The 23,236-nt window shown below is 55.0% G+C and overlaps 1 protein-coding gene across 2 annotated transcripts in view; it reads left to right on the top strand.

Annotated features, from left to right (window-relative positions):
• TTC28 (tetratricopeptide repeat domain 28) overlaps positions 1-23,236 on the top strand; it is a 582,221-nt gene that overhangs the window by 536,244 nt on the left and 22,741 nt on the right. Inside the window, exons 13-14 of one of the 2 annotated variants that reach the window (XM_082416383.1) lie at positions 6,822-6,950; positions 17,979-18,123. In XM_082416383.1, coding sequence (XP_082272509.1) covers positions 6,822-6,950; positions 17,979-18,123 — 274 coding nt within the window. Of the gene's footprint in view, positions 1-6,809; positions 6,951-17,978; positions 18,124-23,236 lie in introns of both variants that reach the window. The other variant, XM_082416382.1, reaches the window with a different exon arrangement.

Genomic DNA, 23,236 nt, shown 5'->3' with positions numbered 1-23,236 from the left:
TGTTTTGTCTGATATGAGTATTGCTACCCCCACCTTCTTGTTATTGCAGCCCTTTCTTTTTTAATATAAGCATTTAATGCTATTTACTTATCTCTAAGGCTTTATCTATGTCCCACAAATTTATGTTGTATTTTCAGTTTTGTTCAGTTCAAAATATTTTCCTAGTTTCTCTTAAGGCTTCTTCTTTGACAGTAATTTAGAAGTGTGTTGTTTAGTTTCCAAGCGTTTGGAGATTTTCCTGTTAACTTTCTTTTTTTTGCTTTCAAATCTAATTCCATGGTGGGCAGAGGGCATATTTTGCATTATTTAAAATTTGTTAAGGTTGTTTTATGACCCAAAGTATGGTCTATTCTAAGGAATATTCTCCATGCATTTGACAAGAATATGTGTTGTACTTTTGTTGGGTGGAGTTTTCTCTAAATTTCAATTATATTCAGTTGGTTGATGGTATTGTTCAGTTCTTCTGTATCTTGTTGATTTTCTGTCTACCAGTTCTGTCAACTACTAAGAAAGGAGTATTAAAATCTCTGTCAATTTATCCACCTCTCTTTTCAGTTCTGTCAGTTTTTACATCATGTATTTTGAAGCTCTGCTGATAGGTGAATACTCATTGAGAACCACTTTATGTTCCTGGTGAATTGGCCCTCTTATCATTGTGTAATGTCCCTCTTTATCCCTGGTAATTTTCTTTGCTTTGACATCTACTTTGATATTAACGTAACCACTCCAGCTTTGTTTTGAATACTGTTTGCATGATATATCTTTTTGTATCCTTTTACTTTAAACCTTCCTGTATCATATTTGAAGAGAATTTCTTGTAAAAGCATTTAATTAGATTGTGTTTTTAAATTCCATTCTGTCAGTCTCTGTATTTAGACCATTTACTTTTAATGTAATTATTGATATGTGTGGATTTATGTATGTCATATTAATATTTGTTTTTCATTTGAGCCTCTGTTTTTCATTCCTCTGTTTCCCCTTTCCTGCCTTATTTTGGGTTATTTGAACTTTTTTTTTGAAGTCCCTTAATTTATCTCTTGTGTCTTTGACTATGTTTCTTTTTATAGCTTTTTAAATAGTTGTTCTAGAGATTATAATATATATATACTTTTTATAGTCTGCAGTTTACTTACTATTGATACTTTATTAATTCAAGAGAAATATAAAAGTCTTATCACCATATGGGAATCTTTACCAGCACCCCACCCCATCTTGTATTTGTCTTACATACTACATCTACCTACATTAAAACTCCAGGGACTTCCCTGGTGGCGCAGTGGTTAAGAATCTGCCTGCCAGTGCGGGGGACATGGGTTTGATCCCTGGTCTGGGAAGACCCCACATGCCGTGGAGCAGCTAAGCCCGTGCACCACAACTACTGAGCCTGCACTCTAGAGCCCGCAAGCCACAACTACTGAAGCCCGCGTACCACAACTACTGAAGCCCATGCGCCTAGAGCCCATGCTCCGCAACAAGAGAAAACACCGCAGTGAAAAGTCCGTGCACCGCAATGAAGAGCAGTCCCTGCTCACCACAACTAGAGAAAGCCTGCGCACAGCAACGAAGACTGAACACAGCCAAAAATAAATAAATAAAAAATAAAACTAAATTTATTAAAAAATATATAAATAAAAATAAATAAATAAAACTCCAGCAGACAGTGTTAGGAGAAGAATAGTCTATTATATCTACTCAGACATTTGATATTTCTGTTACTCTCCCTTCTTTGCTGATGTTCCTAGTTCTTTCTGGTGTCATTTCCCTTCTATCTGAATGACTTCCATTAGCAATTATTTTAGAGTAGGTCAACTGACAGGATTTGTCTGTGGCCTGGAACATGAGAACAGAAATGAAAGAATAAGAAAAATGGGAGATTTTCTGTAGTGTCTCTGAGCCAGAAACAGAGGGCTTCTCCTGGAGGTCTCTGTTCACACTGATTCCTGCTTCTACATCTGGGGGTTTCAGAGAGACCTGTCTGATGGATTTCACAGGGACAAAGAATGTGAAGCTCAGTACTGATTTGGTGGCACTTTGAATTCTGGTCTTCTTCACTCATTTGCCTGATATTGTTTACTTTTCACATTCCTCAGATATCCTGTTCTGTGCAGCCCATCAAGAATTTATAGTTGTATTCAGTTGGAAAGGTGGGGTGGAATGTGTTTTTACTCCATTTTACCTAGAACCAGAACGTGGTATAGCAGGATATTTATAACAAATTCTTAATAACGTTTATTAAGTGAATAAATGAATGAGATATCAAACAGTTGGTCCCAACCTCTCTCCTCAGCACCAGACTTGGATTTCTAATAGTCTCCAGCCCTTCTGGAAGGAAGACCATCTAAATAATTGAATCAGTATCTGCATACTTGGCATCACCAACTCAGTGTCCTGTCTGCACTTTTAGCATGTCCAAACTGAACCCCTTCCTCTTCCACTGAAGACTAGCTTCTACTTTCAGTTTCTCTATCTGCCATAAATTAACTGCTAGTTGTCTTTTACCCTTTCCCTTCAATGAGTTTCAGGAAGATAAGTTCTCTGTTTGGTAATGTTTCTCCTGTTAGTTCTCACTTTCTCACTCTCAGCCTTGCCACCCTAGTTCACAGGTCTAGACTAATGAGATAGCCAGCCCAACCACAGGACAAGCAGAACCATTGTTTGTGACAATAGAGAGCAAAGAATGAGGAGGAACCAGGAAGGTGGGTTTACAGCCAGCCTTGTCCGTTTGTGTAGGGAGACAGGGGATGGGAGCTCGAGGCAGAGGGGGGAGCCGCTACCCAGACCTCAGAGCCCGAGGGCTTGTGGAAAGCTTGCCTCACCTGGCGTGTTGAGACCCAGGGCACATTAATGTATTAACACAATAGTAACTCCTGAGAATGGGGTTTCTAGTAGGTGTGAGGGACCAACAGTCCCCACTGGGCCTTCAGGGCTGCTTCTGAGTAGGTGCTGGTAATAGCCACCTGACTTTCTCCTTCCCGTGTAATCGGCATTCCCCAGTCTGGGCCAGTTGACTGTCTCTCAGACAGCAGCCCTGAGCCCACTACCCCCTGCTTAGAGGCCTGGACTGACAGCTCTCTACTGCCTTCCAAGTTCAAGGCCTTCCGCCACTCTCTCCTTCCTCTCTGCCACTCTTTCCCTCTGCTCCAGCTCACCTGGGTTATTCCCTGGGCCCCAAAGAGTCCCCACACTGTCTTATCTCCACACCTCCTCATACTGTTCCATCCCCCCACTCCCAGCCACCACCCCAGCCTCTACCTGTCATAGTTGTATCCTTCAGATGCCGCTCAGATGCAGCTAATTCCAGGAAAGCTCTTATGCCCTCCCCCTCTTTGCTATAGGCTGATACCCTCCTGCCTCCTTCTTAACCCACCTTAGCCAGTAGTCACTAGTCATACAGGATGGTATGTGCCTTGAAGGCAGGCGTAGTGAGACTCTCTTCTGTTTGGCCTTTGTGGTTCTTGCACGTAGGTCCTGCTCAGTAATCCTTGCTGGATCAAAGTGAATGGCATCAGACTAGCTGATATGCCATCTCTAGAAAGTCTCTCAGAGAAATGAGCGGGCTGTGATTGTGATATGGTGACCGTTGATGGCAAGACACTTGGTATCCCTGCTGTATAGATGAGGCTTGTTTTGTAAATGGGAGATTCCCTTATCTGTGACATCGCCTGTTTGTTTTTCCCTTCAGTGTTAATACTTTGAAGGGTCAGGAAATAGGAAACAACCCCATTAAGTATGAGATCCTGAGGGCTGACAACACGAGCGAGCGAGCGGAGCTGCAAGATAATGGAGGCCGATACCGGTTCCAGCCAATTCTTCTCGCCTTTGCAAAGCACCGAATGACAGGCAGATTTCTCAGCTCCAAGCAGGCCGTCGCGTTCAGATGATAAATGTGTCCCTGGACAGAAGAGCTTGTTGAGTGATATTTACCAGGGTTTCTGTGAAGGGCCCTCAGCTCCCAAGGGAGCATTTTAAGCCTTCAGCTGCTCACCCTGTCGACTGACGCCCGTGGGGTGGCGAGAGGAATAAAACCTCGCTCCTGCTCTCCAACAAGATGGAAGCCATGGTGATTTGTTTAGGTGCTCAGAAGTTTCCTGGTTCCTGTTTCCTGTATTCATCCCCTCCCTCCCCTAGTCAAACCCCAGCAGAAAGAGACTTGGAATGTGTGAGACACTTAGAGCCTTAGAGGGGGAGGGGCGGGGAGGTCAGGTCTGGCTCTACCACTTAGTGCTCCTTGGCCAAGTTCCTCAGCTTCTCCAGACCTCAGTCTCCTCAGAAATAAAGTGGAGATGACGAGAACTGCCTCACAGGCTTGTTGGACAGATAGGATTAAATCTGTGTAAAAATACTTTGCATGTTGTAAAATGCTCTCCAGTATAGGCATTCGTTCAGCAGTTCCTCTTTGCGTACCTGCTGTATGCTGGGCACTGTGCTGGGTTTGAAGGGTCATGTCCAGATTGTGTGGCTGGGAAGAAAGGCAGGCTAATGCCTTTACCAGCCATCGGTGTGGTTCTGGGATGAAGGAGAGCAGCTGGCTCAGAAATCGTACCTCTCTGCCGTCCTTGAAGACCGCCCCAGTCCTGACACTTCTCTGGGGCTCCGGCCCCTGGGGTCCTCTCCCAGTGATGGGACGTTTGCGTGACCTTCTGCAAGGAGCACTGCTGAGTCGGAATCTGGTGCCTGATGCCAGGTTCTCCAGAGGAACAGATAGGGCACGTGCGCGCACACACACACAGACACATGCATGGAAGTTTATTGTGAGGAATTGGCTCACACCGTAATGAAGGCTGAGAAGTCCCAGATCTGTCATTGGCGAGCTGGACACGCAGGAGAGCTGGTGATGTAAGTTCCAATCTGTCCACATCTGAAGGGGGAGGAGACCCGTGTCCCAGCTCAAAGGCAGGTAGGCAGGCAGGGAGTGCTCTTTTACTCCCCCTTTTTGTTCTATTCAGGCCCTCAGTGGATTGAATGGGGCCCACCCACATGGGGAGAGCAGTTTGCTTTCCTCAGTCTACAGGTTCCAATGTTAATCTCTCAGAAACGCCCTCACAGCCACACCTAGGATAACGTTTCACCAAATGTCTGGGCCCCCCGGGGCCCAGTCAAGTTGACACATAAAATGGACATCTCACCAGGGCTGACGTTCGCTTAGAGCCTTCAGGTTTACTAAGCAGCTTCACACACTGCGTCTCATTTGGCTCTGTGACCACCCAGTGAGGGGGTCATTCCTCTTCTCTGTCCTGTAATTCTGATGCCACGGGCTCACCAGCCTAGCCATTTGAAGCAGGCGATGCTCACCTTAAACCCAAATCTCAACGCGCCGAGCCTTTTCCCTCTGGGCAGCAGGAAGTCTGTTCCTTTCCAGATCCCACTTCTCCAGCATGTGAGTGGCTTACATGGCTGGTCTGTGAGTCTGTCCTCTGCCTCCAGTGCCCTGGCGCTCTCCACTCTTCCCCTCTGCTCCTTAGGCAGCAGGAGGCTTTAATCAAAGTTGCCACGTGGGTTGGGTGTCATCTGTGGGCCAGACATCGCTCAGCATTTCCACAAAGTCTGGATGTAATCAGGATGCTGAAGGAAGACGGGGCTCCACATAGAGGTCTGCCCTCGCTGAGCCTCAGCCTCGGTGGACTTGGACCCGGTGAGGACCGGGGGAGGCCAGCGCCCCCTCGGACACCTTTGTGACCATGTCATCACGTCTGTCTTGGCCTCACAGGGCCATAGGACACAGCTTTTACATTTAATATGCCCTTTGTTATTTTAATCATACTGATGAATCAGGGCACTCCTGGGTACTTCTATTTATTTAAAATCCAGGGCTTCCCTGGTGGCGCAGTGGTTGAGAGTCTGCCTGCCGGTGCAGGGGACACGGGTTCGAGCCCTGGTCTGGGAGGATCCCACATGCCGCGGAGCGACTGGGCCCGTGAGCCACAACTACTGAGCCTGCGCGTCTGGAGCCTGTGCTCCGCAACAAGAGAGGCCACGATAGTGAGAGGCCCGCGCACCGCGATGAAGAGTGGCCCCCACTTGCCGCAACTAGAGAAAGCCCTAGCACAGAAACGAAGACCCAACATAACAATCAATCAATCAATCAATCAATAAATCTTTAAAAAAAAAAAAAAGAAAAAAACGAAAAAAAAAAGTTTAAAATCCATTGTGAGATGTTCTTTTACAGTCTGTCACAGAGGAAATATGAATTTATTAATTCAAAAATTATAACACCCTCATGCTGAGCTTGGAAATGGGCTCCAGTCAGCAACGTTTCTCAAGCCTACATTTCAAAGTCCCCCTCTGCCTGGCATTGCAACCACTCGTGTGCATGTTTGTCTCCTCGTCTGGAAAAATGCCTTTGGGGGCTGCGTGTGCCCCCACCTGGCATGGTGCCTGGCACAGGTAGGTGCTTAATTACTGGTTCTGGGCTGGAATGGACTGGGGCTCCTGCCACACAGCACACTCACCCAAGCTCTGCGCTGGCGGAGCAGCCGGCTGGCAGTCAGGACACAGGAAATGGTGCCATTCGTTCAGCAAATGGTGGTTGAGCACCCGGTCTGTGTCGGGCACACGGTGGATGCAGGGAGTGCAGCCTGGGTGCCGGCCCAGCCCTTTCCTGCAGCGGGTTCACAGGGGATGCAGCCAGCGGAGTGCGACACGAGCGGGCAGGGTGCAGGCTGCGGGGAGCAGGAGGGGGACACAGGACATGGGGAGCAGGAGGAGACTCAGGAGGTGCCGCGCTGGGCCGTGCTGGGTGCTGGACTGACGGGGCCTCGGAGCAGGCTTGCAGCAGCGCTCAGCGCTCTTTCTCTGCCGTTTCCCCACAGGACCTGTGCCAGCAGTGAGACAGAGAGTGAAGCCGGAGACATCATGGACCAGCAGTTTGAGGAGATGAACAACAGGCTCAACTCGGTCACCGACCCCACTGGCTTTCTTCGGATGGTTCGCCGCAACAACCTCTTTAACAGGTATGTGTGGTCCTGCCTCCTGGGCTGGTGCCAGGCAGGGCGCCCGGCAGCGTGGATAGCGTGCTTTCGGGGGATGCTCCTTCTGGCTGCTTGGGCTTCTGGCTGGGATGTGAGTCTGCAGGAGCGAGCGTGGTACTCCCGGGCCCCCGCTCCCCGGGGCCTGGGCGTCACAGCAGCCCCTCCGGGTGAGGGGAGGAAGCGGTAGCAGGCTTGATGTGACAGTCCGCCTTGGCTGGGACGGGAGGCCCAGGGGACGGTCGGCCGCTTCTTCCCGTGACCTTGGAGCTGATTTCCCAGACACCAGGCAGAAGCCACACAGAGTGACGTCACATACTTCTTCGCCAGCTTTTGCCAGTAACTCACGGCCAGGCCCCTGTGTTGACCTTCCTGGCCTGAGACTGAGGGAGGCCCGAAAGAGTGGATGCCAGCATTGCTGGAGGGAGAGCCCGTCCAGACCCAGGCCCCATCTCCCCGTTACTTGACCAGATAGACCTCAGCGGCGTCGAGATGGGTCAGGGTTGAAATTGCCAACCAGCACACCCCTGCACCTTTTCACCGGGGGTGACAGCCGAGCTGCGTCCAAATAAACAGGGGCAGGCAGTTGGGGTTGAGGGGCACCTGTTCCGCTGTCATTTGGTTGCCTGGCAACAACCTGGGAGTCACATTTGGAGAGACCTTTCCAGAAGGACATCCCAGACTCTCTGAGGTCCCTGCCTTTGAAGGGCAGCAGGTTGAGCCAGGCACACAGGAGGGAGTGACTGTGCTCTGGGTGGAGGCAGCCTCTGCCGGGCTGCCCTGTGTGGGGGACATTGTGTGCCCCGTCTGCTCCTACTCCAGGCCCTGGTTTCCTCTCATTATTGTGCTGTCACGGTGACAAACGTGTGTTTACTTTCCCAGGGGCGAGCCGAGTGGGACGGGAGCCAGGAGCTGGGGCTGTAGGAAGTGGCAACTTGGCTGAAAGGACGCCAGGACCTCAGTCTGGTTCACCCCCAGCTTCCTCTTCAGCCCTGCCCCCTTTGCAGGTGTCCCTCATGGCTTTAATTTTGTGGAGGGACAGGGCCAGGTGCGAGGAGGCGGGTCGGGCCCGGCTCCGCCCTCTGCTGCTGCTTCTCGGCCTCTGAGGCAGGTGATTCTCGACTCTGCCTGGTGCTGTGATCCATGGTTGTGAACTAGGGCGCGAAGAGCTTGGGGCTCAGGTCTGGCCTTGCCGCGTGCCAGCTGTGGGACCCTAGGCAGGCGACTTCACTACTGTCAGCCTGTTTCCTCGTTGCTGAAGTGGGAACAAGCTTCCTACTTTTCAGGGTTCCCTTAACATGAGAATTGAGGAGCTAATGTATGAACAACACATGACAGGCTTCCTAATGCACGTGTACTCGTGGTGACTTTCTACTGTTTTAGGTGTGAAAGACAGTGCTAAACTTGGATTCTTATGATAATGTGGGCGGACAAACTTTAGAAGGGGTGAAATTTGTATGTACCTGTGGAACAGGTGTTCACCACCTTGGGTTGCAGCCTCACCCGCCCTTTTTTTTCCTTTCCCACCTCATGTCCTTTGCTCGCAAGAGAGAGAGAGAGCCAGCGGCAGGCCGTCAGGCATCCATGGCCAGCCTGATCACAGGCATGCCCGTGGCCAGGAGCCCCTCCTCCAGGGCCTCCGGTGCTAAGGCAAGAAAGGGGTCAAACCAGATGTACCTGGGATCCTAGCTTATCACCCCTGGATGGTAGGTGGTGTGAATTTTGGATCATGGAGTTGCTTGCTTTGGGAAAATGTTTGTTGTCTTTCTGAGCAGCTCTGAGGTAGGTCCAGTGAGCACAGTACCATGGATTAGTTCATTGGTTCGTTTAAACAATGCGGTCTGTGCCCAGGGCCAGGCTGAGGACTGGGCCAGCCCTGAGGCTGGGAGGGGGCAGCAAGGCCTGCAGCACGGGAGCCTGGGCCTCGCTGCCTGGCTACTCTGTGCCCAGCTCCCTCATCAGGGCCTGACCTGCTCGAAGCCTCAGGCCTGCCCTCAGGAAAACAAAGGGTTAGAAGTGGTCTCTGCACACCTTTCCAATCCTGACCTTCTAGAGACTTCTGAGGGCAGATCGGATGAGGGGAAACAGGCTGCATTCTTTCAGCTTCAGTGCAGGGAGCCAAAGGCCTAAGACAGTTGCCATGCTGTGTGCTCTCTGCTGTTTCCCGACAAGCCCAGGAAGAGGGGTCTCTGGCCTCCATCCTTCCAAGTGACCCACAGAGGCCAAGGTATCCTTGTCGGTTAAGATGGTGTGGGCCCTTGCAAACTTCCAGCCTATCCTCGAGTCTCGCAGCTGAGGGGCACGCACGGGCTGGGAGGGTGGAGACCTGCCCCCACAGCAGGTGCAAAGCTGGGTTTCAGGTCCCACCTCCCAGCTGCCCTGCCGGCCTGTGTGCTGCCCTGCCCTGCGTGGGGTCCCAGGCAGGCCTTTCTTGCTGCCCCTTCATGACCAGGAGGTGGGCTGGTTTGTCACTGGCTGGGACGGCAGAGCGCTTGTCCCTGGAGCCCACAGAGGTGAAGTGGAAGCAGCCGTGTGTGTAGCAGCACCAGCTCCCCCTCTGCAGGGCCCTCCAGCCCCGTGATTCATGGGCTGCTTGGCTCTTTTGTTCCAGGCAGTTTGCTGGACTGGTTTGGCAATGAGGCTGCTGCAGCAGAGGCAAGTCAAGTGAGACTTGGCCTTAGAATTCTCTCTCTCCCCCTCTTTCTCTCTCTCTCTCTCTCCCCACTGCACAGCTAGCTTGGTCTTTGTTCTTGAGGTCTCCACAACCACTATTTTTCTTCTTGCCTGTGCACTTTGGCAGAAAACACAGTTGCATGTCGAGCCCAGGGCAGGCACTGCTAGTGAGGAAATGAGCAGTCTTCTCTCGTTTAGCACCTGACCCTGGGGGCCCCCACTGGGCAAAGCAGCAGCCCCCAGAGAGGGCTCTACCCCTCATCCTGCAGAAGGCTTGGGAAGTTATGCTGAGGGCTGGAAGGCCAGTGCGTGTATATGGGTGTGTGTGTGTGTGTATGTGTGTCTGAACCTAGGGGCAGTCAGCAGATCGCATTTGCTGCAGAAAAGAGGAAGAGGAACAGGACAGGCTTTCAGCTGCACCCGGATTCTGGGTCCTAGGGCTGTGCCTTGGCATTGCAGGTGCGCCCAGCCAGAATCCATTAGGACCGGAATCCCAGAGAAATGTTCTGACTTCTGTTGCCACCACTGGTGCAACATGCGTGCTAGGTCTTTACTTTTTCACTTTATGGCAGTATGTGTGATATGGTGCAGAAAGGGGCTTTCCTGTTGCCCAGACATCAGTGGCTAGAGCCAAAGCAGAGGGCAACGAAGTGTCAGGGCTCCCCATTCTAGAGAGGGGGCCAGAGCCCTCCCTCAGCTTTGCAGCCTCCAGCTAGCACCCCGGCCACACACACCCCCAAAAGAAGACCGGGTGGGCGGATCGGCAAGTGAGCCTCCTTGGCCTGGTCGGGGTCCTCCAAGAGAGTCAGTGACCAAGACTGGGGGTCCTGCAGGAAGAGAAGGAGGCACCACCATCCTGTGGGACCAGCCTCCCGTGACTGGGCAGGAGAGAAGAGACCAAAGAGAGGGGCCGCCCTGGTGTGGTCTGGGTGCCCACGCCTAGTGTGGCACAGAGGCGTGCCTTCCCAATGGGCGGGTCACATGGGCTCAGCGACAGAGCTAGCATTAGGATCTGTGTCTGGCCATCTCCCAAGACAGTGCTCTAGCTCCCAGATCCCCACCCATCTAATGCTCCTGCCAGATGATCACTCAGCCTTTGCTTGAACTCCTCCAGTGAGAGGGAGCTCACCACCTCCTGAGGCGGTGCATTCTGTCTTTGGACAACACTGACTAATACAGCTCTGGGGTTCTTTATAAACGAGTGAGTGAGACTTCACAGGTTTGTGGGGGGGACAGGCTTGGACCCACAAATCACCCATGGGTGCAAGGCCCTTTGGAAAGGGGGTTTCTGTGTTAGCATCAGCTGGGCAGGCCACCACACACAGGGTCCTCTTCTCTCCATCCCTGAGCACATAATAAGCCCGTCCCCCCATGACTGCCCAGCTTGGGCCCTGAATGGGGTCAGCAGGCAAAGCCTGTGCAAGGCTGGCCTGGGCATCAGGTTTTTCCAAGGCGACCATCCCCAGGCTTGGCCATGGAGCCTCATGCACATTGCAGCAAAGAGCAGAGTGGGCAGCGGCTGTGGTTTCTGCAAGAGGGCAGTCCCAGGCCCCTTGGTGGTACGTGTGTCACAGCCCTTGACCACCATTCCCAGGAGAGCCCAAGAGCAAGAGAAGAGAAGCCTCGTGCAGCCCAGATTCATCCCTGGGCTTGAGAGGAGTTGGCGTCGCTGGAAGAGCAGGGGTCTCTGCCTGAGCCCACCTCCCGAGGAGGGACCAGACCAGTGAGCCAGGTGCTTGGTGATTAGGTAGGTGAGCAGGCAGAAAGCACCGACAGCTTATTGAATAAGTACTTAAAATGCAGCACTTGACAGCCTTCATCTCCCCGAGGAGACAGCCCTTCACGTGAGGATGTTCATGGCGGAGAGTCACTGAATGCTATCAGAATCCTTTTTTTTTAATTGAATTGAGGCATCTCTGGCTGCTTGAATATAATGGATTTGCCAATTTATCTTTCCACTGGTACCTTAAAACCCAGGTACTTGTTCAAATCTCAGGCCAGCCAGCCCCTGTTCCCTCAGAAGATGCAGTTCAGAGCCCCGGAGGGGATTTTGGAGCATCCAGGTCAGGGCTGGGGGTGGGGAGGAGGGAACCCAAGTGGTTTCACAGGCAGCAGGTGCCCATGGAACAGGAGCTCGGCTCTGTCTGCCAGGGCCGCTCCCAGCTCCTCGGCTGTGAGGCAGGAGGCCCCCCTGAGAAAGGTGGGGGGCTCTGGAGGAGTGGAGGCAGGACCCCCCCAGGCCCAGGACCCTGCTGCTGTGAGCACAGACAGGAAGCCTCCTGAACTGGCCACTGGAAAGTGAAAACATGTGATAAAGACCTCAGAGAAGGTGAGGAGCCAGGCGGCGCCTGAGCAAAGCGGCCGCAGCTAGAACGAGCTCAGCACTGTGGCAGGAGGCCTCCTCCTTCTCCTGGCCCTGGACAGCCTGACCTGGGTGCGCCCTGTGCACACACGGCCTGGAGTACAGTGCTCAGTGCAGCGTCTGCCATCCTGGGTGACAGGGCACTCCAGACGAGGGTTCAGGGCCTGAGGCTGTGGCAGCGCTGGGCCTTGGGCTCCCCAGCCTCCTGTTGCCTGACTGCATTGCCAGCGGGGCCCTGCCCATGACCTGGGCCTTAGGTGAGATGCTTAACCTAGAGTCTCTGTTTACTCAGCTGTGACAGTGGAGGTGTGGGGGGTGCGGGTGAGACCTGCCTGGTGGGAGGATTCCAGTGATGGCCACGGGTCAGCCCGGCCTGGCCCACCCCAGGAGAGGCCCCCTGTCCCATGGTTCTCTCCTGTCCTCTCCCTCCAGTTGCCCTAAAGATGCCAGACGTGCCCTGGGTGAGTGCTCCTGGCTCAGCTCACTCTGCAGCCCTGTCAGATGGGAAGGACCTGAGTGCCTGGCGGGGAATTGAGCACAGAGGGGAGGACACGGGAAAGGTGGGAAAGGAGAAGACCCTCCAAGGCGCAGGGGGGAAGCCTGCGAGGCAGGCATTCCTGCTTCTCAGCACCTGGAAGAGCAAAGCTGGCTCCTCGGTCAGCTCGCCTGTCATGCTTTCATGAAACGCCCCTTTCCTCGCTGCTCCCCTGTATTCTGCCCGGTCCCTGCCCCTCCTCAGACAAGGGAGGCCTGTTCCAGTCCCGCCTCTGGGTGGAAGTGCGTGCGGAGCCCTGGGAAGTCCTTGCGAATCTCTGGGATGCACCAAGCTTAGGTTTGGGCTCCTCCCTCTGCGCCGAGAGACAGGCGGGACGGGTGGGATCTCTGGGCCAGGCTGGCTGCCACCATCCCTGGGGTCTTCAGCCTGGGTGGGGCCCCTCCCTTAGTCTCACCTGAGGGGGGCTGAGCCCCTGCTCTCCCATTTCCGCTGCTCACCTCGCTCTCCTTCTTTGACTGTGAAAGCTGAGAAACCAGTGTGTGTGTTGGGGTGGGGGGTGGGTCCCCCCCGGGTGGGTCCCCCCCGGGTGGGTCCCCCGGGTGGGTCCCCCCCCACAGTAACTCTGCACGTGACCTCACTCCCCTCCTCAGCAGAGCCCTGACGGGAAGCCAGGGCAACCAGCTTGTGCTGAGTGTGGCAGTTCGGGCCGAGCCTTCCAAGCGCACATCCCCCAGGTGTCCCACGGCCTCCCCGGATGCCTGGTAGGCACACGCCCGCCCCAGACGGGGCCGTGGCGTGGGGTGCGTCAGTGTGTGAGCCCGAGCGAGTCCCAGCGCACAGGGTCTTCTGCAGGCCCAGGCAGTTATAAATCCCCCTGCCTGGGGAATAGATCTCTTCATTCCTGCAGGGAGATTCATGAGCCGCAAGTGCTACCCAGACCGCCTGGCTTTTGTCATCATTCCGGAGACATAAACTACCCCGATGCCTCTGCCCTGCCCGGGAGCGCTCCACATATCACCTCGTAGCTCTGCATCCTGCTGGTGCAGAGACCAGGCGGCTCCCCCCTTGCCTGCCTGCCTGCTGTCTCCCTGGATGCGTGCTCAGTCCCTCCGTTTCCCATTACCACACAGATGGCTGAGCCGCAGAGAAAACGAATATTTCTCCAGAAGTAGATTAATAAACATCATCTGAGGAATGAGCTGGTAAAGACCACGATGTGGTGTGAGAAAATCCTCTCTGCTGAGAGCTGGACTGTCAATTAGCCCGATGGGGTCCCTGGCAATAAATGGCGGCCTCAAGGAAAGCGAGCCAGCGCCCCCTGCTGGAGCCGCGTGGTGGAGCAGCTGGGAGTCCCGGGAGCCCGGCCCTCCTTCCTGCTCCCACGAAATCTGGGAGAGGCTGCCCGCTGTCAACGTCACCTTTGTGGACCCAGCAGCGGGGAGGGCAGCGATCGGAGGCAAGTGCAGGTTGCTCAGTGTGTCCTGAAGGCTGGGAGGACACAGTAAAACCCCTCCCTCCCTGGCAGTTGGGAGGCCTGACCCTGCCCTGGCCAGCAGCCTCGTCCAGGCTCTTGGCCTCTCTGATCTGTAGAAGAGGAACCTCCCCACCTCCTAGGGTCCTGAGAGCGAGATGTGGGTGTGGCAGGCTTGGCAGGAGCCTGAATAGGGGCCCAGCCCCTCCTGCGGCTCACCCTCTTGCCACGGGGAAACGTTTCCACCCTGTCAAAGCACCATCCTCTCATCTGCCTCCAGATTGCCCAGGCAGAGAGAAGTCAGCCAGGCTGAAAGGGCCCGCAGAAATCAGAGCAGTGCCATCACCGAGGCCCCACCCCGTGGCCGTGCTTCCGCAGTGTGATGGATGCACTGGGCCGTGGCGACAATGCCAGGAAGGAGGACAGCAGGGAGCGGACCATCCCACACATCCGCTCACACCTGTCAACCACTCCGGCCCGGGGCTCAGAGCCCAGCGGACCGCGGCCGCTTGGCTGTGACTCTGAATCCCGACCACAGGGACGTGCATTGGCGACGCCGACTTTCCAGACAGATTGCAGCGCCGGAGGGCTGTGCTCACGCCCTGCCACCGACACGGGCAAGCTCAGGGAGGGCTCTAGGGCTGTGGCCAGCAGAGCGGTTAAAAGAGCCACCGCAGTTTTGATGGCTTCCTAGAGTGAGTAGATTTTTAATTTTTTAAAACTAGAAGAGACCTGCAAGGCATTTAGTCTACCCCTTTCGTCTTACAATCAAGGAAAAGTGGGAAGCAGAGAAGTGACATGCCTTGGCAGAGTCACACGGCGGCAGCTCTGTTGTCCGGGAACGTCCCCCCAGCCCAGGGAAGGAGCTTGACCGCTCGGCTCCTCTGAAATATGGCGCATCTTTGTGCAGATCTCCGGGCAGGCGCACCCCTGTGAGAGCCGCTGTAGGTCACTGTGAATGTTGTAGCAAAAACAGAAGCAACACACACAGGGAGCTTGTTGATTGCCGTCTGTCCAAGGCAGCTCTGTGGAGGTGAGGAAACCACTGCTCGCTACTGCGACCCTGGTGGGTCCTAGCCTGAGACCCGGCCCCCGCCCCCAGCCCCCGGAAGCGTACAGATGCCCAGAGAGAGTGTCCCTGGAAACCTCCGCCAAGCAACACGTGCCGCGACCGGCCGTGTGTTTACCAGCCCTGACCAAGGACATCGACTGGCTTCCCACCTGAACTGGCCGGGAGTGAGGGCGCTGAGTCCCAGCCTGGTCCCAGCCCTGGAGACCAGCAGGAGGCCTTCAGGGAAGGGTGAAGACCGCAGAGCCTTCCTCTGATGAGCCCTGCAAGGAATCGGCCTGGGGGAGGAGCTTCCTGTTCAGGCAGGCCTGGTGCTGAAGGGGGTGGGCCGGCCTCGGCAGCGCGAGCCCAGAGGCCAGCCGCCCTGCCGCCTCACCTCTCCAGCCCGCAGCCCCACCCTCCATACATTTGCCCCCAACACTCTGCCCCAAGCACCCCAGTGCTCCACTCCCAACACTGGTGCCTCCCTCTGCGCTGTCCCTGGGCTTGGAATGGCCTTCCCCCTCCTTGTCCACAGGCAGTCTAACTCCAGATCGCCCCCTGTGCCCACAGCAAATGGTCCTCTCCCAGAAAGCCCTCCCTCGGCTCTGCCTGACCAGCCGCTAGTCAGGGTCTTATGCCCCGGACCCCTGCTGGCGCTCTTCCCTTCTCTACATACAGCCTAGTGCCGGGACCCATGGGTCAGCCCCTATGTGGACCCACGTGCCTGGCACATCACGGGGTAGTGATGCGTGTGGAGTGGGTTAGCATTGTTGGGCCCCTTTAGATGCCTCTGGCACTTCATGGGTTCAATAGAAAGGCAACCCAGCCCACTTCCACCCTCCTGTCCAGGGCTTCTCACTCATTGTCCCATCAGCTGAGACTCCCAACACCTTTCAGGTTCTGGATGCTTTGCAGTCATCCTCCCCTATCTGACACTCTCTGCAGCATTTTCCCTTTTTGCAGATGCAAAAAGTGAGGCCCAGAGGGCGAGAGACTTGCCCCAGGCTGGGACCCGTGCCCACAGGTCTGTCCATCGCACAGCTCCCCACCCCCTCCTGCCTTCCCTGTGCAGCTTGGTCATGCTGGTCTCCTTGTACCAGGGGAGCTCGGGATGTGGAGCTGGGTCTCTTTCTCCAGTAGGAGCCATTTAGTTTAGGGCCTTGGGGTTTGTGGAGCGCCCCATCGGTCACTGTTAGGACTTGTGGCCACACCGTTGTCTGGGAACATGGCACTCCCTGGATGTCTGTGGCCAGATTAATCAGACTCAGGTGCCTCAAGTGGGGTAACAAGCCCCCAGTCCAGGAGACACATGTCTAAAGAGTGAAGTGAGGGGCGTGTGGGGCAGGGTGCTGCAGTCCTGCCACCCCCCCGTGCTGTTCTGCTGGCATCCCGGGCTCCCCAGGCTGCGAGTGCACACAGGCCGTGTGTAAGAGCACACGGTGCCGTGACAGACACTGCGCGTCACTCCAGCACATCTCTGGAGGGCAGTTTGGTGCTCGCTGCTTCAGGGGAGCAATGCTCTTTGCCGTGTATTCCAGGGAATTAAGTGAGCCTCTGAGTGTCACTGCAGGGTTATCTGTGCTTCACTGGCTCTGATGGCAAAGACATGCCACAGCCCCGGTCGCTTGTAATACATGCTTTCTGAGTGAGGGTGATGTAGGAGCGGCCGTGAGCGCGCTCGCAGGCCCTCCGAGCCCTCTCCTCTTTCTTCTCTTGCAGGAGCAGGGTAGGGGCTGAGGGTGCTCACAGGCTGGCTTGGCATGACCCTAGGGTTTAGAAGTGGGACACTGCTGAGAACGCCACAAAGGGTGGGGGAAGGCCGGGGACAGAAGCCATGCCTCAGAAACGCAAACGCATCTTTCAGATCATCTCTCTAGATGGTCATGGATCCTGGCCTGGCCCAGGAGGGAAAGCCGTGTTCTGCTTTTCCTTAGGTAATAACCACAGAGCTGCCACTGCCAGCCGCCCAGAGTACTTACTTGGCCACGTGTCTGGTGTGAGACCTGGTCTCTGCCTTAAGGTCCCTGAGTGCATAGCAGAAACTCCAGAACTGAGCACGGTGTCTGGATCAAGGCTGAGAGCCCACTGACTGTCCAGTAGTCATGTGGGGGCCGCCACCAGAGGCTGTGCTTGGGGCCATGCTAGCCACGCCGAGGGGCGGGTTCAGAAAGACTCGTGGGGCAGCCTGGTCCTTGCAGTGGAGATGGGTTTGTTTCCCTACCTGCCGTCTCTTCTGCTCACCTGTGCCGTTTGTCCTCTGTTGGTCCCCAGGGCCTGCGTCAGTGCCTGGCAGGTAGCCAGTGCTCAGGAAACATTTTCTCAATGCATCAGTGACTCAATGAATGTTGTCGGCCTGTGTTGGGAGTGTGAAACTTGGGGTCCTTGGGGTTGAAAATACCACCTGTACTAATAAAATTTTGCCTGGAAACTTTGGAACATAAATTAAAAAGGAAAACAATACCTGCAGCTGCGCCTGAGCTGACCACCCCCCCATGAGGGGCCTCGGGCTGTGCTGGGGCTCCGGTGGGGGCCGGAGGCTGACCTGAGCCCAGGTTGGGGCCAACAGGATCCTCGTTGGCCCCAACAAGGCCAGCGCCCTGGACGTTAGTTGGTCTTGGGGCACCGTCTTCCGAGCAGTTTGGTGGCTGCCCCGATTCTCATGGTCCTCATGTCTGCCTGCCCAGTCGCTCCACACAAGGATGTAATTAAATCCTTTGAAGAGCACTTCAGGACATTTGATGATGCAGAAGAACTCCACAGCCGTGTAAGCTGTTGTGCGCAGCTGGGCCGCCCTGTGGTGTCTGTCAGTGCTCACTGTGCTGTGAACAGTACCTGAGGGGGAGGGGGCGAGGCCACAGGGAGGGAGGCCGGCATGTCCTGCTGGGTGGCCTCCCCGCTGCCTCCTCCAGGAACAGGAACGGAGCCTGTGCCCGATGTCAACCCCGTCCTTCTCTCCCCAGGAGCTGCCAGAGCACGACCAGCCTGGTCGGCAACACCACGTCACCCGTCAAGGACGGGACCTCCTCTCTTCCCAGGAGGCAGAGCTCGTTCGCCAGGCCGCCGCTCCGCGCTCTGTACGACCTGCTCGTGGCACCCATGGAAGGGGTAAGTGCCCGGCCCATGGCTCCTTGGCGTCAGGACGCATCACTTCCCGCTCAGCACCCCTGCACCCCCCAGACAAAAAACAGGCTCCTGAGACAGAAGAGGTTTTCCAGACATGGGGCTTCTCCGACCAACTTCTCAGTCAGCGTCCGGAAGCCCAAGTGGGCATGTGTGCTGGGTTGGCTGCTGGTTAGTGGATAGGCCCTGAGCTCCAAGTGGGCAGATCCGGGTTCAGGTCCCAGCCCGGCTCCTTACTGGCCGGCTGGTCAGTTTGGCCTCCGTGACCTCAGGTGCAGATGAGACGCTGCTCCTTCCCACCTTGCTCGTCAGACTTGGGGAGGCCTGGGGGTGCAGGGCTGCACGCATCTCCCCCATCTCCTCAGCAGTCAGCGCTGCCCCACCCACTGCTCATCTGAGGGTCTCGCCTGAGCAGCTTCAAGCCCAGGGCTGCTTCCTGGTGAGAACAGACCCTTGGCCTCTGCCCTTGTCAGGACTCACTCCACAACAGGGTCCAGCGGCAGAGACGCCCTTGCACTTGTGATTTCTCGAGGAGGTTGAGCGCGGCTACTGACAGGTTTCTGTGGCCCTAGTCTCTGCACATCACTTTTCAATCCAGATGTGGCTATGTAACTGGTGGGAGGGTGTGAGGGGAGGGCTGCCAAAGGGCTCAGGGATCTTGTGAATCTGAATGGTGAGCCCATCAGATGCTTTTGTACGCAACTGTGTATTAGTCAGCTCTGGCTGCTGTAACAAAATGCTGCCGACTGGGGCTTAAACAACCGACATTTATTTCTCACAGTTCTGGAGGCTGGAAGTCCCAGATTCTTGGTGGGAGACCTCTTCCTGGCTTGAAAACAGCTACTTTCGCATGTGTCCTCACGTGATGGAGAGAAAGACAGAGACAGAGAGACAGGGAGAGCGAGCACACTCAGGTTTCTTCTTCTTCTAAGGACACTAATCCCATCATGGAGGTCCTGCCCTCATGACCTCATCTAAACTGAATTACCTCCCCAAGGTCCCACCTCCAAATACCATCACACTGGGGGCCTAGGGCATGAACATATAAATTTGGGGGGGACACAAACATCCAGTTCATTACAGGCCCCTAGGAAAGTCCAGGTACCTGCAGCAAGTGGAGGCTGTGCTCCTGGAGGGCCCAGCTCTCAGCTGGGGAGGGTGGGGATTGACGGGGCCTCAGGGAGCCAGCCTGTGTGTCCCTCCTAGCAGCTCCCCACAGCCAGGTGGGAGAGTCGTCTCACAGGTGTTGGAGTGGCCCATCAGCAGCTCTCTTCCACTTTTGCCAACTGACAGAGGTGAGGTGCATCCTCAAGGTGTCCTCACCTTGACAGTGATCCCTTCACCCTCAGGAAATGCCAGTGCATCTCCTGGCCTGGCCTTCCCAGGATGTGTGTCAACTTGCCTGATATTTTTCAGGAGGCTGCACTGCCTGGTGGTGCCCTCTGGACTTCCCTCACTCAGGGACACGGGGGTGGAGGGAAGCACAGAGCCTCTAGGAGCTGGAAGGCTGGACTCGTGTCTAGCACTGCCTTTTCCTGGCTAGGTGACCTTGGCCAAGCTGGTACCCCTCCTTGAGTACCTGTGTCCTCATTAGAAATTGAGGACGATGTCACCGAGCAGAGCCATCTCTGTGTCCCTAGCAGCTGGCACGGGGCCTGGTGCATGTTGGCACTCAGTAAAGTTTATAGATGGTACGTGGTCCAAAGCTGCATTTGGTATTTAGGTCTAGTCTGGATACAAAGCAGAAGACCCAAGGCAGAAGTCAGCTAATGGGTTTTCTGTGGCTGCTCTTTTGTGGCAGCTGGGAGCTTTCCAAGAGGTTATCGAGCAGAAGGAAGGGGCTGGGCCTGCCCTGGAGCAGCTTTGAGTCTGTGAGCCCCCGACCCTGTCAACCAGCCCGGTGCTGGTTCTGGCTTACTTCTGGGTAGGTCCCAAGTCCAGTGACGTGCCTGCAGGGGACTCACACCTAAGCGTTGTTTGTTTCGCTGGTTGACCCCTCCCCTTTTGGCCAGAGAAGGGGCTCTTCCCTTGTATCAAAGACAGAAATCCTCGGGGTGGAGAGCAGCGGGAAGAAGCTGGGGGCGGAGAGAGGCAACCCCTCCCTCCATCCATTGCAGCGTTTCCACTGGGGGGAGAGGCTGCTACAGCCACGAGTCATCCTTGAAGGGGTCCCGTGAGTTTATAAACTCTGCCCTGTGTTTTTTAGACAGTTTTTCTCTCTGAGGACTTTCCCCTATGACTTAAAGAATATAAACATGCCAGTGGGATTAGTGATTGCTTGTGTCTGGACATCTGTGCTCCTCCAGGGGTGCCGGGAAGGGGAAGATTTATGGACTCGAGCCCCAAACGAGTTAGAACAGTGATCGAAGTCATGTCTTTATACAGTTGACTAAGGAAGGAAACCCCGGCCCCCCGACGTGCGTGCCGGCGTCCTGAGGCTGCGGCAGCCCCTCTGTGCTCAGGAACGGCACGTGTGAACAGGTGTGACCCTCAGGGGTGCGTCTCGTCTTGAAGTGAGGCATTTAGTTTGAGAGCATTTAGTTCCTGATATTTAGTCCTTTTGTGACTGAGGAGTTTGAACACAGTGAAGGAGTTAGGCTGCCTCAAAAGAGATGTGGAGTAAAACCTTTCAGAGGTCGTTAAAGTAAATGATCAGGGCAAGAGCTTTTCCTTGGCTGACTAATGGGACTCACTGCGGTTCAGTAAAACCACTTCACCGAAGAGCTGGGATCTAATCAGGAGTTCCTTCCCTCCGCATCTCATCCCCTCATTCACGTGTTTCTTGACACGTGCCAGGCACAGCCGGGCGCACACCAGGCACAGAGGAGACTGGGGGCGGGGGCGGTTTGCCGGGTATGGCGCTCATGGACCATGCTCCCGCTCAGCGCACGGCCCGGTGGAGGAGGTGGACGACTGCTGGTTCCCGCCCTGCTCCGGAGGCCACTAGAGGGCGACACGGCACCGTCCGCCGCTCCCGCCGCTGTCAGCTGCCAGACAGAGCCAGGCCTTCTCCACATTTTCAATGAAAATACAAATCAAAACCGAAAGTCCAAGATTATGAATTACTGACACTTCAAGACTAAAATGATTAGCCTCTTCACATGGGACGTATAATTATTTGAACAACTGCCTTTGTTTAGCCGCAGTCCTGTTGCTAAGGGACTAGGTCAGATGGTATGAAAAGTGGAACAGAATAATATTTTACCGCAGGCTTGCACCAGGACTTGATTTAATTTAGCTGAAGGGAAACACTGCTGTGGCTCTTTCCTGGAAGCACGCTGTCCTTTGCTGTCAGGACGGGTGAGCATGTCCAGTTATCACTGAGGAGGCCCCGTTCCATCTGCACATGAGCCATCATCAAACATTAAGTCAAATCCTGTCTCAGACCCAAAGGAGAAAATGTCACCAAAGAAAAGTGGCACGTGCTAGTGTGAGAGGGACCGGGACCCGGTTTGGGTCCGTGGCATTCGTTCTTCATCACCGTCGAGTGAAGGGTAGTCACTCGTGCCCGAGCCTAGACTCGCCACAGGGACACGCAGATTCACGCGCCCCCAGGGCTGCTCCACGTGAAGCGCAGACCCCGAATTACCCCTCAGTTTGCAGACGGGGCTTCTTCCAGAGCCAGAAGCTGCTAGCATTAAGGACCCAGATGTAGAGTCTAAAATTCCCTAGGGTTTGCTCAAATCACTCTTTAAATGTGATTTAACAAGTCCCTGGGCTTGTTCTAGTTATAGTCTCTCTCATCCTTATAATTATTTCCGTTTATTTAAATTCCCTGTTTCCTAAGTTTACAGTCGTCAAAGCCAAGATGATAAGACAGGTAGGAGGAGTGAACGACTCTGGTCAGAAGGAGCAGTCCCCCCTCGTCCACCTCTGCTCTTGACTAAAGAAGCCTCCAGGGCTTCCCTGGTGGCGCAGTGGTTGAGAATCTGCCTGCCAATGCAGAGGACACGGGTTCGAGCCCTGGTCTGGGAGGATCCCACATGCCGCGGAGCAACTGGGCCCGTGAGCCACAACTGCTGAGCCTGCGTGTCTGGAGCCTGTGCTCCGCAACAAGAGAGGCTGCGACGGTGAGAGGCCCGCGCATCGCGATGGGGAGTGGCCCCCGCTTGCCGCAACTGGAGAAAGCCCTCGCACAGAGACGAAGACCCAACACAGCCAAAAATAAATAAATTAAAAAAAAAAAAAAAAAAAAGAGGCCTCCAGGCTAAGCGGAGTTATCTGGTTCAGGACCCCAGAAACTGACTTAAAACTTGCCGTTCACATCGGTTAGGTTGGTAAACTGCCCGCCTAGACACCAGAGCTCCAGGATGGCCCAGGACCTCTCCTCTGAGAAACTTGAGGTAAGGGTCTGGCTCTGGGGCTTGGCCAGGAGAAGAGCTTGGCTTTGGCAGGGTCGTGACTGTGATGTCTGCTCTGGGGGAAAGGGACTCTTGTAAAGCGATGTGATAACCTAGCTTATCCTTTACCCGGGAGATGAGACCGACTGGTCAGGTGCCTGGTTTGTAAATAGACTGGAGGCTTTGGAGGTCGTCTTCGAAGGCTTGTCACACAACAGTCCGACCTTGACTCCGGAGTGTGGAGGGGGGACAAGGCCCGCGAGATGGGCACCGCCAGGCTGTCTGATTTCTGATTGGGACTCTGTGGTAACATTCACATGAGGACAGACGTCACCCAAGGACCGCAAGTGTCACCACAGCTGATTAGGAGAAGGAAAAACGGAGGCAACGACTCGCAAGCTGTCTGGACTGCTGAAGCAGTAGTGAGAGCACCAGACCAATCAGGCAAGCGGTGTTCTCACCTGGGTCAGGGCCCCTTGGGTCGATTCGAGCTGATGTTCAACTGCCCCCGTCTCAGCCTGACCCCAGTAGGTTCTGGGGGAGCCAAGGCACACCTTCCACTGAGGGCGTGTAGGCTCGTTTTCACCAGTTCGGCCACAGAGAGGCCCCTGTGCGTGAGCAGACCTCTGGGCTGACTTGGCTGAGACTGGACCCTGGGTGGCCGGCAGGCCCCTCTGGCTCTGGTTGGCCACTGGTCATGCATCTCCCGTAGCCAGATTCCTCTGGTTTGCCCCTTCTCAGAATCTCCAGGCAAACCA

The sequence above is a fragment of the Balaenoptera physalus genome (genome assembly GCF_965194825.1).
Source record: "Balaenoptera physalus genome assembly, chromosome: 12".
NCBI lineage: Eukaryota > Metazoa > Chordata > Mammalia > Artiodactyla > Balaenopteridae > Balaenoptera > Balaenoptera physalus.
This window is presented reverse-complemented; position numbering and strand designations above follow the sequence as displayed.